The following is a 17,715-nucleotide window of genomic DNA, read 5'->3' on the forward strand; positions in this document are numbered from 1 at the left end:
CTGGGGCTCTCTACGCCTCCCGAGCATATGTCCAATCCTCACTGCCAGGCATACTCTCACAGGAACACCCTATCCAGGCTAGGATGAAGCAAACTTACTGTTGTATAATGACGAGCTCCCAGTGAGAAATGTCCTTCCCCTTTCTCTCCATATCCTTCTCATCTCTTCAAGGCATACATCAAGTTTTAGTTTTATGACACTTTTAAGGCTAGCCCAGCTCACACACGGTCTTCTCTCTGAACTTTTATTACTTCTAGTAATAAAATCAGCATAGGCACATACTTCAGCAACTGTACTCACATTTTTCTGATAGTCTAGCAATTAACCAAACCTCCACAAAGTCACTGAAAGTCCACAGCATAGTGAGCAGGGCTAAACTACAGGAAGCACTCTTCTAAAAATTTACTGAATGACCTAAGCCCACGAGGAAGAGAAACAAATCCAACTTCACTGTGCATACCCCAAGTAAGCACAGGCCACTGCACTCACAGAAGATGCTGAGATCTTGGTAAGGGCTGACTTACATATAAATCTTCAAGTGATCTTGTCTGCCACTTTACTAAGACCAAGATAAGCCAACCCAGACTGACTTGACAGTCCCCCTTCCTGATTTTATACAGATTTTCTGGGTCCTCATCCACACTTATCCTTTCATTAGCCCCACCTTTCCATCTGTACTATGCTTCCACCTAACCTTCCGCACTTCACTGTTCCCTTCAGTCCACAATTGTGCCTCAACTGCCTTCTTTAACTCCTTCCACTCTCCTCACTTGCCAGCCAAACACAAACTCTCTCAACTTTCTCTGCTACTCTTTTAAGGTACCAGCCTCTCTGTCTCTACCACTTTACTACCAAAATGCTTGAAATAGCAGGCTTGGTGCCTTCTTAACCACCCTGCCTTGTAGCTCTAACTTTACCCATCCCCTCAGAGTCAGGCCCAATGTCATTTTCCCTAGGAATGTTACTATGATTTCCCCTTATCTGGAAGTACTCATTTCCTCTTCCAATTCTCAAGCATTTTATTTGTACATCTTCTCTTGGAGCACTTAATTTCCACCTAATATTATAGCTATTTGTGTTCGTATCTTGCTTACTGGATAAGATGGTGCACAGGTGGTCATAACTGAATCTGATTTATCTTTATGATCCTATGACCAGTTCTTCAGAGAGAGAGTTCATAAATCTTGGCTGAATGAACCCATATTACATAATATAAATGGTGTAGTAAAAAACACAGACCACTGAGCTGGGAAGCAGACCTAATAGTGTGACCACAGACAGACAGATCCTGTCTCTGGACTTGACCATCAAGGTGAGGGGCTGGAGTAAGTCTCTCCAAGATCCTTCCCAGCTCTAACATGATATGACTTGAATTGCTGTCAACCAGTATAGAAAAACAAGGACTCATAGCCAAGAATGGGGTTTTTACATAAGGAAAGAAAAAAGAAAAAAAGGACTCAAAACTCTCAGCCCCAAGTTCCTGGTTTCTTTTGGTCTAAAAAACAGGTTAAAAAAAACTTTTGTTTTTTTCCATTTTATTTCTGGAGAAAAGTATCCTAAAGCGGCTGAGTCACTTAATGCTAAACAATCAGGCAAGAGATGAAACAACATGGGTCACTGCTAACCCCACCAATTCCTAGGCACAATCCCTGTGTGGTCACTTTCATACCATGTTAGGGTGGCTTCAGCAGCATCCTTTACCCTCATAGATGCAGGGTTTGGCTCCTTATCTCCTTTGTACTTGACCTCTTGCTCACTGTTCTTGGACTTACTTCCTGATATACCCAGTTCCACAATCTCCAGTACTTCCTTAAGGCAGTCCTAGAAAAAGGAGAAGCAGATCAACTTTTTTTTAACACAATTTTCTTATGAACAGATGAGGAAATCCATCAAAATGCTAACAGTGGTTGTGTTTCGGTGGAAGGACTCCAGTTTCTTCCCAACTTTCTTTAATAGGCATATATTAATTTCATTGTAATATAATAAATTTATACCCTCTCCAATTTCTCTTTAAAGAACTAAATTTGAGTATTCAGAGGGTTAAATAAGATAAATTCAATTCAACTTTATAGTCACAATTCTTATAAAATTACCATGGACTATAAATCACGAAAGCACAAGTGAAAGAGATGTAACAGTAATTCAGTTAAACCTGGGGCAATTTAAGACATATTAGATTAGCCAAAGGAAACTCATCAGTGATTGACATTTTTAAGCAATTTCTGGTTTCATAACTTTAGAAGCCATAGTGAAAATGGCTAAGATTTAATCAATACTATTTTTAAAATTACATAAAGGCCTCTATAAATATCCAATGACCCTGATATCTCTTACTTATACTGTGAATTCTTTATAATACCTGCCTCCCTATAAGGAAGGTATTACATAGAACAAAGGCAGAGAAAGCAGACTAGACATCTGTGCCCACTTGAAAGGGGAGAAATGAGTGTGAAATAACATTTTTAGATAGAAACAACCTTTATGAACAAACTGTGCTCTAGGTTTGCAGCCTGGCAATCAACTGCCCTTCTTGGTTTAGTAATGGATGACCAAAGCACCTACTAGATATCCCAAGGCTACCATCCTCTCAAGAAAGAACAGTCTTGATAGTTCAGATAAATTAGCTGAGGTCTCATCTTTCTAAAGAACTTCTCTCTCGGTTAATTTGTAATCAAATATAAGCATGATGACAGCTTTCAAGTTGTACTCAAAGGACAAGGATTTTACTGAAACCTAACAAGTTTAAAGTGTGCAATACTATATTTAAATTTAGATAATCTCTTTTAAAAGGCATTTTCCCAACATACATTTTTGTTTCTACTTAATGGTTTAATATTAAAGAAACTCACCTTTTCATCTAGCATATCAGGGTGCTCTGTCAGCCAGACACAGAGACACTGAAAGGCTGCCACGATCATGGAGTGCAGATCCCGGGAGTGAAGTGGAGCTGGCCGACTGCACTGGTACACAATGTAGCTGCACACGGAACTGATGGCTCGCTTCCGGTCTCCTGAGTCAACCATCACCTTTACCTGAGCATATTCATTTGGGGAACAAAGAGAGTCAGGTAGGAACCACTGTACTAATTTTAAAGCAGCTGCACTAAGGTTTGACCTATTTGAGAATGTGATACACCCCAGGAAGTCTTGCTTTTTTATATACAGGAACAGAATGTTTCAGATATACTATCATATGATACTCTATGAAGATAGTCCCTTTTTCGAATCCTAAAATATAATATTAATAATATTTTGTTTCAGCATAGTTTTTCATGCCCTAAAACCCAAATCCCTTGGGCACACCTGCTCATCATTGCCAGAAATTCAAAGGCTAGCTGGCAGTGGACCGTGTGCACATTTTTAAGGCTCATAACCCAACCTCACAGTGATGTTCTATGCTTTGCACAAAGTTCTGTGCAGCTGCTCAGAGTTATAATTACCCTACAGTAAACTACACATATTTAAAGTGTGCAAATGGTCACTTTTGACATAAGTACGTACCTGTGAACTATCACCAGAATCAAGGTAGTGAACGTATCTATCACCCCTAAAATCTCCTCATGCACCTTTGTAATCCTTCCTCCCACTCCTCTTTGCACCCCTCCTTCAGTAATTGCTGATCTGTTATCGCTATAGATTAGTTTGCATTTTCTACAGTTTATACAAATAAAATCATGCACTATGTCCTTCTCTCTTGGAGGGAGTCTGGCTTCTTTCACTCAGCATAATTATTTTCATATTTACCTACATTTTTGTGTGCATGAATTGTTCATTCCTTTTTATTGCCAAGTGTATTGTATTCCATTGCATGAATATACCACAATTTGTTTATCCAGTTACTTGCTGATGGACATTTGGGTTGTTTCCAGCTTCTGGACATTACATATAAAGCTGCTAAGAACATCCACATACAAGACTTTGTAAGGAGATATGTTCTCTTATCTCCTGGGAGTGGAATGATTAGGTCATATGATAGGTATATGTTTAGCTTTTTAAGTAACTGCCAAGCTGTCTTCCAAGATGGTTGTTCCATTTAACATTTCCATCAACAGTTCCTCCACATCCTCACCAACATTTGGAATGGTCAGTCTTTTATATTTCAGCCATTCTAATAGGTATGTAGTGGTATCTCATTGCAGCTTTAATTGCATTTCTCTAATAACTAATGACATTGAGCATCTTTTCATGTGCTTATTTGCCATCTATCTTCTTTGATAAAGCATCTATTCAAATCTTTTGCTGCTTTTTGACTGGGTTGTTTATTATCAAAGGGTTTTTGTTGTTATCTTTTTAAAAGATTTTATTAAAGGTCTTTATGAAGCAACATCCAGACTCCAGATCCAGCTGCCAGGGAGACCCTGTTATGCAGTGGAAACTGGACAGAGCATGACAAGTGGCTCTGGCTTCCTAACCTTCTGTCTTAAAAGGGTAGGGGTGGTGGATAGTGTCTCATCTTTAAGGTCCACAATGCTCACAAGGTCAGGCAGGGGCTTCTTAAGGCCAATCTAACCACTTAGTCCCATGATAGCATAGACAGAGTTCTTTATGTAATCTGGATACAAGTCCTTCATGAGATATATCCTTTGGAAAGCTTTTTTTCCCCAGTCTGTGACTTGTCATCTCATTCTTTTAACAGTATTTTTTGAAGAACAGTAGTTTTTAACTCTGGTGAAGCCCAATTTATAGTGTAATATCTAAGAAATCTTTGTATAACCTAAGGTCACAAAATTTTTCTCCTGTTTTCTTCTACAAGTTTTATAGTTTAGGCTTTATCTTTAGGTCTACAATCCATTTTGAGCTAATTTTTTTTTTTTTTTTTTTTTTTTTTGTTGAGACAGAGTCTCACTTTGTTGCCCAGGCTAGAGTGAGTGCCGTGGCGTCAGCTTAGCTCACAGCAACCTCAGACTCCTCGGCTTAAGCGATCCTACTGCCTCAGCCTCCCGAGTAGCTGGGACTACAGGCATGCGCCACTATGCCCGGCTAATTTTTTCTATATAGATTTTTAGTTGTCCATATAATGTCTTTCTATTTTTAGTAGAGACGGGGTCTCGCTCAGGCTGGTCTCGAACTCCTGACCTTGAGCAATCCACCCGCCTCGGCCTCCCAGAGTGCTAGGATTACAGGCGTGAGCCACCGCGCCCGGCCATTTTGAGCTAATTTTTGTTCATAGTGCAAGGTGTGAATCAAAGTTTGTGTTGGGGTTTTTTTTGGTATATGAGTATCCAATTGTTTCGTCACCACTGGTTGAAAAAGACTATTCTTTCTTTGTTGAATTACCTTTGCACCTTTGTCAAAAATCAGATGACTGTGTATGTGTGGATCTACTTCTGAATTCTCTATTCTATTCCACTGATCTATTCATCCAACCATATGCCAATACCAGACTATTTTGACTGCTGTAGCTTTATAGAAAGTCAAGAAATCAGGTAATGTTAGCCCTTTATGATCTGTTAAGCAGGTCCAGAGCAGCGCTCCATCTAGGGCTAATTTCTTACTACTGAGTGTACTAAAAGGTCACAGGAAACAGTATTTTGCTCTTAAAGACACTGGGGTCCTGCAAATCTCACAAATGGCTGTTTTTATTTTCTGTATTCAGTAACTACCTCTCACAAAATTATTATGCCTGAGGATCTTTGAGGTAAGCTCCAAGTGGTGGTAAAAACATCTTAGGTTTTCTTGCCTATTTTGTTTCTTATGACACGAGTAAATCATAGCCTTTCCCACAACTGAAAAATGAGGGCTTAAACTATATCATACCAAACAGTACCATCTGATGTGTGTGTATATCACCTTTTTGTTCACAAAGTGTTTTATATATTTCATCTCATTTGATCCTCACTGCACCAGGTGTTGTACACAAGATAATTCTGCCCATTTTACTGACAAGAGAACACCTGGATGTTAGTGAGGAAGTAGAGAACGTGGAACCCCCATATACTGCTGGTAGAAACGTAAAACAATCAGTCACTATGAAACAGTTTGGCAGTTCCTTAAAAAGTTAATCATAGAATTACCATATGACCCAGTAATTCCACTCCTAGGTATACATCCAAAAGAACTGAAACCTGGTATTCAACCCAACACATGCACATGCATGTTCACAGCAGCACTAACGACAACAGCCTAAAAATGGAAACAACCCAAATGTCCACCAATTGATGAATGGATAAACAAATTGTGGTATATATTCATACAATGAAATATTATTCAACCATAAAAGGAAGGAAAATTCTGACATATTCTACAACATAAATGAAACTCAAAAACATTACGTTAAGTGAAAAAGCTAGACATAAAAGGTCACATATTACATGATTCCACAAAAAGATCACATATTGTATGATTCCATTTATATGAAATGTCCAAGTAGGTAGATCCAGAGATAAAATGAAGACTGGTGGCTGTCAGGGACTGGAGGGCATGGGGACTCTGAAGCAAAACTACTTAATGGATAAAGGGTTTCCTTTTGGAGTGATGAAAACGTTTTGGAACTAGAGGTCATGGTTATACAACATTACAAATGCACCAATCGCCACTGAACTGTTTACTTTAAAATGGTTAATTTTATGTTATTGTGAATTTAATTTAAAAAAAAAAAGAATACATTTAGAGAAGTACAAATGACCACTCAGATCCAAGATTCCACAAAACTGAGATAACGTCTCTGAAGAAATTCGAAAAGTATAACCATTTTCACTTATCTCTGATAATGGAAGATGGGAGAGTCACAGATAATCACAAATGGCATATTTTAGGAAAATCACTCTTTACAAAATCAGTATGTGTTTTACTTTTATATGTGAATAAATAAATGGCAAGTATTAAAATGTTTTCTGTAATTTAACAGCAAAAATATCATTCATACTCTTTTGAACCTATTTAGAAAAAAGTAAAGTTTCCTTTTATAAATTTTTACCTGGATGCTCAATTTTGCACACTTTGGATATGAACTATGTTTGAGTATGAACAGCACTGCGATACCCACATCAAAAGGTCAAGAGATACAGAAAAATGAGCCACGGCGGAAGGCTGCCAGGTTACAATACAAAGATGTCCTCCTCACCTTTGCGAGGCCAGAGAGAAGCTCTAGAGCTGCCAGTGATATGCTCATGTCTTGCCGCCACTGGGAGTTGAGTCTTTGGGTGACAAGATGAATGCTGCGAATCAGGAGCCCAGCAGCCGAATCTGTATTAAGAGCTAGGATATAACCCCAATGCCACATCCCACAGGGAGGGAAAACAACTAAGCATTAGTAACAAGAAGCACAGCATTCCACTAGGCACAGACCACAGCAGCCACAGTGAACATGACGGGCACCCATACAGTGCTATGCTCCCCGCCCCACTGGCCTGAGTGCCAAGCCTGACTGAACAGTGCACAGGGCACGCGCACCGGACCAGAGCAGCTTCTAGGTCCTGGCTTGCATACTTTCACACAGAAAACCATGGGATTTGGCAGTTTCAGTATCATTTTTATAACAACATAAATCTTAAAATTTCTAAATTTACAACTCATAGACAGCTACATTTTCAAAAAAAAAAAAATGATGAAAAAGCTAGCAGTTATTTTTTTTTGGAATTTTATAGAGGAAAGAATTCAAATTTTACACCCTCCTCAGATGCTGGGAATTACCTTAAAGCACCTGTCAAAATTACTTGCAAGGTTTAAACCATCAAAAATCACATGCAATGCCCTTTCAAACATATTTTAACATTTAACTCTCTAAAACTAGTTTATTGCTTCAAAAGAAAATTAAATAACCAAGCCACCAAGTTTTTATTTGGCCTCTAATTCTATATTTAAAGCAATTACTACTTAGCTAATAGTAAATTAGGACAAATTAAATTAGGACAAATTAAATTGAATTTATAAAGGAAGCTTTAGGGACATTATACCTGTCGATCCTATCAGAAAGAGGGCAGTGACAACAGAAAAAGGAATGATCATTAAAGAGAGACATTCATGCAACACTAAAACAAATCTGGATTTCTTAGTAAAAAAATATTTTACGACATTACAAGCAGAGCTCACTAAACACCAGTTCAAAATGCTGAAACAAACAATAATCACTTCAAACATTTATATTAGAACACATGCACTAATATGAAAATTTCTTTAGCTTAAAAGTTTTAGAAAGCATGAAAAATAAACAAATTTTCAACCTTCAGTACACCTAAATCTATACACATGATGAAGATAACAATTTAAATAACTTCTTTATAAGTATAGTATTTAAATTGAGTAGAATATCCACATAGACTGTATGTATCTGACATGCTCAAGGATACTTACTACAAACTGAAACCATAAAAACATGCCTTATGAATTCATGAACCTCATGAACATGGCTCATGAACTCTCCAAGTGATTAAAAAATTACGCTCACAACTAAGAATCTAGATATCATTCCAATCTAGTTGGACAAATTACTCACAGATTCAATACACTGTTAGTATTTATGTATAAAAACATAAAGGTACCCACAAACTCACAGAACCCATAAAATAACTGCCCAAGGTAGAGCGCATCATTGAATAGGATGCTTCACTGACAAATGTTTTATTTGGCGGGGTAGAAAATAAAAATGTTTCCTTACTCTTACTTAAAATTTGTGACTGAAGAATCTAACAAGACATAGTCGGGTACACAGGTTTTAACATGAAGACAGACTCTCCTCTGGGTTGCTATCTAATGCATACGCTATCACCCTCTTACCACAGTACAATAATTGACGTACTATACCTCTCTGCCTTTGGACTGTGAGCTCTGAGGCAGAGTCCACATCTTATTTGACTTTGTTATCACCAGCACATGGTACAAAATCCAGAAATGCCTCCTAACCACCCATTACCACCATTTGTAAACTCTAATAAACTACCTAAAATCTAACTACTAAAAGCTATATAGCTAAATTTTAAAAATTTGCTTTCTTTTTTTTAGCTTTTTAGACTAATATCCTATTATACTAAGTACGTTAAAAAATCATGAAGATAAAAATTTTAATTTTTGTTTATTTTATAAATTGCAACATTAAAGTTATTCTATGAAATAGTGAATTTCAAAAACAACAAACATGGCTTACCATAATCCCGTAGGAGAGCCTGAGCAGGTCTTTCACTGTCGGGAGTTGTGGGCTCTGTGCTTCCACCACTTGCTGAACTAATGCCACTATTAGTGCGACTGTGACTCTTCAGGTTATTTTCTCCACCACCCTAGTCAAGTGAAAATGAGTCAAATATTTAGCATAGTTTACAAGTATAAACAGAAGTCAATCATCAAAAATCATGCTGATAAAATGGATTGTGCCAACTAAATTGCACAAACTGATACACAGATAAAAACTGACAAAGGATTAAAACTGCTGTGGTTTTTCTGCACAGACACCATCTACTAGAGGATATGAAAGGTTTCAAGGCTATAGATGCCCATACTGGGGTCTTATTTGCCACTGTTTACAAAGGGCCGGCCCAGGACCTTTTTCATCTTCACTAGACTTCAGTAGCTAATGACATTGGGTCCTTAAAGAAAATACCCTAGTGCCTCCCAAGCAAAACTTCAGAACAGGGATACAATCTTAAAAAACACAAATAGGCTGGGTGTGGTGGCTCATGCCTGTAATCCTGACACTTTGAGAAGCCAGGGTGGGAGGATAGCTTGAGGCCAGGAGTTTAAGACCAGCCTGGGCAACAGAGTGAGACCCTGTCTCTACAAAATAACAATAATAATAAAACAAGACAACACAAATAACAGCAACTTTCAAATGTAAATATATCATAAAACACAAACAATAAAATATTAAGGTTAGCATGAAGATTAACTCCTGTTATGTATAGGGGCTAATAAACCTATCTGTTAAAGACTTCTCCTATTGTTTTACCATAGAAACACAATTTATTATATTCAGATCAGTAAATTATTATTAACCATGTACTGAGACATGAAATTAATTTCCTTAATAATAATTTGATCACCCACACTACATCCACCCAGCTTACCCCAATATCCTCTATTAATTCCCCCATACTCCAGCATCTATTCCAAGTATAGAGATCACATATTTTGAAGACAGAAACAGGGAGCACTGAAGTCTCTGGCAAGCTTTTTAAATTCAGAGGCATCGGTATTTTGGGGGACCTGCAAACTTTGGTCTAGAGGGGCTAGAAAGAGATGATGGGATGGAAAACAATAAACTACATGCCTGCTGGCTGGGGCTTTTCCTACATTATTCAAGCCAGTTCACCAGCAGAGCAAAACATGTAAGAGTTTTAAGTAGGAATAAAGACCAGATTGAGCTGGAGTTTTTCTCACACAGAATCTCTCAGGGACCTGATGTACAGCTGGTGAGGTGCTGAAAGGTAAGAAACCTCAAAATATAAGCTATTTTAAAATAGAATCTGTCCAAGTCAATGAGCTGGATTTACAAACAAAAGGACTTTAAAAAAACCACAAAGACAGACATTTTGGTATATAATTTACATAAAATCCAAAACTGATGTTCTCTGACAAGATTACATGTCCTATGTTTCTTACCATCTCCATTTGGCAACCAATGGCTTCTAAAAGTGCTGAATCTTGAACAATATTTAACATTGCCCCTGCAACAGCAAACCAAAAAAAGGCACTTTTAAAAAGATACACAAGAACACTAAAATGGCTAAAATATCTTACATGATTAATAGAGATGGGAATACGATTTTGGCTGAGCATTCCTGAAATTCCCATAAAATTATAGTTGACTCCCAACACGAGTTTGAACTGCACATACACAGATTGCTTTTCAATAAACATACTGGAAAATTTTTTGAAGATCTGTGACAATTTGAAAAAACGTGGAGACAAACTGAGTAGCAATAGAGAAATCAAAAAAAATGAGAAAGTTAGGTTATGTCATGAATGCATAAAATATATGTAGGTACTAGTTTATTTTATCATTTACAACCATAAAATATACACAGATCTATTACAAAAAGTTGGAATTTATCAAAACTTATGCACACACAGACCGGACATGGTGCCATTCAGGCAAGAGAAATGTAAACAAATGGTAAAGATGCAGTATTAAGTCATAACTGCATAAAATTAGCTGTAGTACATACTGCACTACTGCAATAATTTCATAGCCACCTCCTGTTGCTGTTGCTATTTCAGTGAGCTCAAGTGTTGCAAGTATCCACTTAAAACGCCATTTGATGGCTAATCATCTCCACGTAAGCAGTTTGTCTCTCCAGCAAATTGCATATCACAGTTAAAAGTGATCTCTGGCAGTTCTTGTCTATTTTTCAATTGTTTAGTGCAATACCATAAACCTTGATTAACATCATGGGAGCTATATGCAGTGCCACTAGTGATGCTAGAAGTGCTTCCATGAAGCAGAGAAAAGTCATGACATTACAAAAAAGTTGAATTGTTCTGTATCTACTGTAGACTGAGATCTGTAGCTGCAGTTGCCTGTCATTTCAAAGAGATGATTCACCTTATAAACAGAAAATATAAACTTACAGTATCAATAAATACAGTAGAGTATTAAAAATGTATTTTCTCTTCCTTATGATTTTCTTAATAACATTTTCTTTTCTCCAGCTTACTTTATTGTAACATTATAATATATAACATACAAAATGTGTTAATCGTCTTGTTTATATTATTGTAAGGCTTCCAGTCAACTGTAAGCTATTAGTAGTGAAGTTTTTGGGGAGTCAAAAGCTATATGCACATTTTCTACTGTTCAGGATGTAGCGCCACTAACCCCCATGTTGTTCAAGGATCAACTGTACTAATAAATGCATTGATTGGTCAAAAAAGATACTCTTTAAAAATCCCCTAATTCTGATCTGCCCTCAAAGTTTTATAATCACATTTTTTTAAAATAAATGTGGTGGTCAAACTTTGCTATAATATATAAAAACATGCCCATTATCAGATATTTTTTAATTGGTGTAAAAGACCAGATATAAGCATCTTAATTTCAGGGATAATATAATCTAAGGAAAATATTATGGAATAATTTTAAAACTAAGTTCTGGTCTTTTAAAAATAAAAATAACAAAATAAAAATCATAGCTATACCTTTTTGACCATACTGCTTTTTAAGAATGACTAAAGCCATACAGTCTGGGGCTTGCCAATGTCTGCATATTCTGAAACCAAGCAACATTTATTTATTATCAAGGAATCCATAGCCCTGGAAAAGCTAGGACAGAAACAAGATGGGGAGCCTAGTGCATTGCTTCTCATCCCGTGCTCTTGCCCACTGTGGATAAAGAGCTTTGCCAACCTATGGCAAGAGTGACAACTGACTCTTCCTTGTACCTTGAGAGCTCGTCAGAACAAAGGCAAAGCAAAACTAAATATTCCATCAGCTGCAGAAACTATCTAATTTCAAGTGAAATTATGTTGCTTGAATAACCTAAAACACTATAACTTGGAGGACCTCTCATATCAAAACATTCCCCCTCCCTCAGTATTCAAAATGTATCCGAGATAGTGTTGATGCCACTGGTGGACTTTGACTCCAACCCTTGGTCAGATTGACCACACTAACTTCAGAAGGTCTCTAAGAACCCAGCCTAAACAAGAACATAGCTACACTTCATAATTGAGAATGTAAGAGCAAAAAACTACAGTTATGAATCTAGAAAAATCATGCCCAGAATTAAATTAATGGCATTTGAGATTTATGAGACTCTACAAAACTTTTTATCCAGCTACAGACAACTCCAGTCACCTACTAATTAGGTGACTCTGGAGAAATGTAGGCAGTTGTGACTTATCTCTTTAGGATCAGTCTCTCTGTTTTTTAAAGGCATTTTAGAACCATCTCAAGGATTGTGTTCTGGCTGGAAGGATGTGTACCCTACCTCCTCTGGGGCTATAAGAACTTAAATGGAATGTATGATCCTGCCTTTCAACAAATAAGAATCTAAGATGCTAAGAAGCAGCCCAATCCCTGGCCTTGCTAATAAGAGAAGAGTGGAAGCCTCTAGCCGCTGCCAAGGTCAAGGCATTCTCAGGGATCAACTGCTCCAGAAGCAGGAAGTTCTATCTGCCACCCAGGTTTTGTGGGCTGGGATGGCATTTGCATTCACTTGGTTCAGTGGGGACCCTGGTTAGTTGGCTGAGGAAAGCCTGGCTTTCTGAGAGCTACCACTGTCAAGGGTGGTGATCTCCATATCCAGGATTGAACTTCAGTGGTGCTGAGATACAGAAGCAACAACTAAAAACTCCTTGCTTTCGAATGTAGTAAATTGCTGGTTATCCAATTTGAACATGGGATTGGGGGAGGAAAAGAGCCCCTTTGTTCATCAGTGCCTCTGTGATGATGTTTAAGGGAGATAAGACTGTCCTTAGTGATAACACTAGGTTTAGGTTTGTTAGTCAATCAACAAATACTTTATATTTTTAAAAATATATCAAAGTGGGGAGGAGTAAAACATTTAAGCAAACAAGATAATTTTAGGTACTATGCTGTGAAAAAATGATGAAATGAGATCACCTTAAGCAGAGTCTATCAGGGAGTGTCTCTCTAAGAAGATGACAGAAGCTAAGCAAAAATCAAGGAAAGAAGATTCTAGCAGGAGGAATAGTAAGTATAGCTCAGAAGAAGTTATCATGAGCTGGATGTGAAAATGAATGAGGGGGGAAAAAAAGGCCAGTATGAATGGAGCACAGAGAACTAAGAGAAAAGTACAAACAGACAAGCCCTGAGAGGTAGTCAGATGTAAGATAATGTTTGAATGTGGTCTCCATAGATAAGCATAAAGAAAATGGATTTTATTCTAAGTGTAACGGGAAGCCAATGGCATGGAGACTGACTGGCATTATCTAAGTTATCCTTTTTAGAACAATCATTCTAGCCTAAGTGGGTAGGATATACTCTAGGGGGGCAAGAAAGGAGTGAGATGGTAAGGCTGATCAGGATATCTTTTGGAAGCAGAGCTGACAGAACTTAGGGATAGATTTGGACATAGGGAAAGGGAAAAATCAAAGACAGACGAGTCTTAGGTTCTTGCCTGATCAATTACGTATACAGGATGACGCCACTTACCAAGATGAGGAATCAGATTGGCAGGGAGCAGATTTAAGGACGGGATGTGGGAAGCAGGCAAGTTAGGTTTGAGTCGCCTTTTAGATACCCAAGTGGAGACATCAAGTAGGCAGTTAGCTAGCAACTCAAGTTAAACCGAGAGGAGATGTCTAGGCTAAAGAATATTCAGCATATATGTGAAATCTGAAGCCATGAAATTGATGAGACCACCTAGGATAAGAAGGCCAGAGCTTGGGTTCTTCTGACACTGAGATACCTGGTAGGAGAGAAAAAGCTAGCAAGAACACAGAGAAAGGCCAGGTGCGGTGGCTCACGCCTGTAATCCTAGCACTCTGGGAGGCCAAAGAGGGAGGACTGCTTGATCTCAGGAGTTTGAGACCAGCCCGAGCAAGAGCGAGACCCCATCTGTACTAAAAATAGAAAAATTAGTCAGGTGTCATGGCACATGCCTGTAGTCCCAGCTACTCAGGAGGCTGAGGCAGGAGGATCACTTGAGCCCAGGAGTTTGAGGTTGCAGTGAGCTATGATGATGCCACTGCACTCTAGCCCAGGCGACAGAGCGAGACTGTGTCTCAAAAACAAACAAACAAAAAAAACAGAGAAGGAGGAATCAGTGAGATAAAACTAAAATCAGGCTAGTATGGTATGATGGAGGCCTCTAGAAAAAAGTGTTAAAAGAAGGAGACAATGGTCAACCAAATCAAGTGCTGTTAAGAGGCCAAGTAAGATGACAGTAGTTCTGGCAAGATGGAGAACACTGGGAACCTTGATATGAGGTGATTCAGTGGAATGGTGGAGACAAACGCCCTGTGACAGTGAGCTGAAGAGAATGGTAGGCAAGTAGTGAAAGTCAGTACATAAAACTCAAATAGTCTTGATTTAAAGGGTAGCAGAGAATAAGGACAACAGGGTAGTTAGGTAAGGCAGCCAGGGAAGGTATATTTTAAGAGGGTAATATTAAGGCATATTTTTATGCCACTATAAATAATCTATTAACGAGGGAGAAGTTGATCAGATAGGAAAGAAGAGTGATGTCCTTGAGAAGGCAAGGAAGATAGGATTTAGGGCCCAAGTGGAACAACACTAAAATAAGCTGAGGCTACTTATATCTTCATTTCCTCCTTCTTCCACCTTTGCTCTCTTCATTCTGGCTACACTGGCCTCTTCTGTTCCTCAAACACACTCCTGCTTCAGGTTCTTTGCTACTGCTCTTCCCTCTGTCTGATACACTCTCATTCCCATTATCTGCACGGCTCACTCCCTCACCTTCTCAGTGAGATCTGCCAAGGCACTCTATTCAAAACTGAACAGCCCCTTCCTCTCTGCCACGTCTCACAATCACTCACACACCCTTACCTTCTCTGTTTCCTTTCCCTGCTTTTTATCCTCCATGTAACACACTAGTTACCTTATTTATCAGTAGCTCCTTGCCCTCACCAGAAGGATTTTTTGTCTATTTTGTTCCCTGCTGTATCCCAGAGTCCAGGATGGTATCTGGCACATAACAGAACCCAAGTATTTGTTGAATGAAAGAAGAAGAAAGAGTGAACTATGGGCAGGTTATAGACAGTTGGTGGAAATGATGGGAAGATGAGATGATTCTCATCTGATGTATTTTTTCTATGAAATATGGAGCAAGATCATTAGCTAAGTGGAAGAAAGAAGCAGGCTTTGGAGAAACAAGGTGAGAGAAAGAGAAATGTGAATTCACTAGGGAAGTGTAGTAAGACCTTGTCAGTGAGTTAAGTGCCACCTGAGATTTATAGTCATAAATCTGAAAAGTCTAATCGGCCCTGGTATGTGATTTTTTTTTTTCTCCAGCACTATTCAACCATTCAGGTGTGAGTGTGGAATAAACGGACAGCTCAGTTTAAGCAAAGAAAGGGTTTAAAAGTGTTCAGGGGATGGGGAAGGGGTGTCCAATTGTTGCCTGGTCCGATGGTAGTATGTTACCAGAACTCATTAACATTAGTGTCACTAAAGTTGGTATACAACCCCCCACTGCTAAATTTGAATGACTTAAACAAAACAAAAAAAAGCGTTAAGGGAAATTGAATTTAGGTAAGGAGGGAGGAGGTGATGTGAGAGACAGTGAAAAAGATGTAGGGTCAATGGAATAGAGGTTAACGCAGGAGCTGGTTGCCCTTTTGGTTTTTTCTCTCTCAACCCTGAAGACATTCAACGTGATATGCAATCAACACTGCCTTATGCCATTATGTGATGATTTTATAAGGGCTCTCAATCTCTCCAATGAGACTTGCTCAAGGGTAAGAATCATGCCACTCATTTCTCTAGTATCCCCCCAGAGTACCTGTACCTAGGACCATGCCCTTGGTTCTGATGAAAAGCCAGAAGTATGACAAGAGAGGGTTATAGTAATCAACTTGAGAAGTGATGAGGACCTAAAATACAGCAGTGGCCATGATGATGAGGACACATTTAAGACAGAGAATCCATATGATTAGGAGACAAATGGGAAACAATAAGGAAAGAGGGGAGACATACAACAGCTATTCCACAACTTCTTGTCAGGGTTCTGATGTGGCTTCCAGAATTATATTCAACTCCAATTTTTTTCACATGTAAGTAATGGGCAGGAGGAAGAGGAAGAGGCAGAAGTAAGGAGAGGGGGAAGGAAGGGAAAAGAAGAAAGGGAAGGAAGGAAGGGGAAAACGGAAGAGAAAAGAGGAGAAAAGGAGAGAAGAAGGGAGGAAGGGAGGAGGGAGAGAAAAAGAAAAGCAAAAAGCACAAATAAAAATGAACAACCAAGACAACTATAATACTTTACTTCCTTCATCTCACCCCCTTAAATTTTTCTTTACATTAAAAAGCAAACGAACTCTGCCTTTGATTGAGAACAGTAAGTAGAGCTGCACTGGGCTTAGGCTCCTGTCACTGATCGCCACCTTCTCAGCATGCCTGTGGTCAACAGCACATGGGTTTTCACTTAACAAAAAATGTGTGAACACAAACCTAGTATCATTTGGGTGTTGTTTGGATCCGTTTCTGTTTGCAAGGCACCTATTAGTATATTCACAAGTCTCAACTTCAGGGATAGAAAAGTTATTGGTTTATCATAAGAAGAGCTGTCATCATTACTAAACTTTCCTTCCAGGACCACCTACGGAAAAAACAAATAATATTTAATATCAATGCTTGTGGCTCACTATGCCCACGTGGCATCAGCTACAGCAAACAGATCAGTCTAATGAGCAAGGCTTTCAGTCTAATATTCGTCACTGTGCTAAATCTGTCACTAACGCATTCAACACATGTTATCAGCTATCACTAGCCTGTAACACTTGAAATGGTAGGCCAAGGCTTGCTGGCAGACTGACAGAAAAAAATAACACAACAAATCAACTTCATTAATTCACTTGAAATAACTTGAGTTTTTTAAAAAAGAGCTCCCATTCCATTTTTAAAATATAATTTGACTTAAATTAGCACACAAAACAGAATATAGAATATAAGAAATTTTAATAAAATATTACCTCTGATTTGACTGTGCCAAAATGATGAGGGAGGGGCAACAAAGAAAGTAGGATATTAATGGAAGATCTTCTCAATTCTGTTGGATTTACATAGCTTTTGAATTTTGAGAGTTCTCTGCCAAAAAATAAAAAGCTATTAGTATTTTTTAACTAAAAGACATTTTTAGCTATTGCCAAA

General features: G+C 38.3%; 1 protein-coding gene across 3 annotated transcripts in view; it reads right to left on the bottom strand.

Moving 5' to 3' along the window:
* The window catches only part of RALGAPB (Ral GTPase activating protein non-catalytic subunit beta), a 98,090-nt gene that overhangs the window by 35,934 nt on the left and 44,441 nt on the right, over positions 1-17,715 (bottom strand). For 2 of the 3 annotated variants that reach the window (XM_069496676.1, XM_069496678.1), the window contains 7 exons: positions 17,538-17,652; positions 17,017-17,164; positions 10,530-10,594; positions 9,082-9,211; positions 7,063-7,196; positions 2,850-3,032; positions 1,670-1,821 (listed from right to left, as the gene is read on the bottom strand). In XM_069496676.1, coding sequence (XP_069352777.1) covers positions 1,670-1,821; positions 2,850-3,032; positions 7,063-7,196; positions 9,082-9,211; positions 10,530-10,594; positions 17,017-17,164; positions 17,538-17,652 — 927 coding nt within the window. The remainder of the gene's footprint in view (positions 1-1,669; positions 1,822-2,849; positions 3,033-7,062; positions 7,197-9,081; positions 9,212-10,529; positions 10,595-17,016; positions 17,165-17,537; positions 17,653-17,715) is intronic. The other variant, XM_069496677.1, reaches the window with a different exon arrangement.

The sequence above is a fragment of the Eulemur rufifrons genome, chromosome 20, assembly GCF_041146395.1.
Source record: "Eulemur rufifrons isolate Redbay chromosome 20, OSU_ERuf_1, whole genome shotgun sequence".
NCBI lineage: Eukaryota > Metazoa > Chordata > Mammalia > Primates > Lemuridae > Eulemur > Eulemur rufifrons.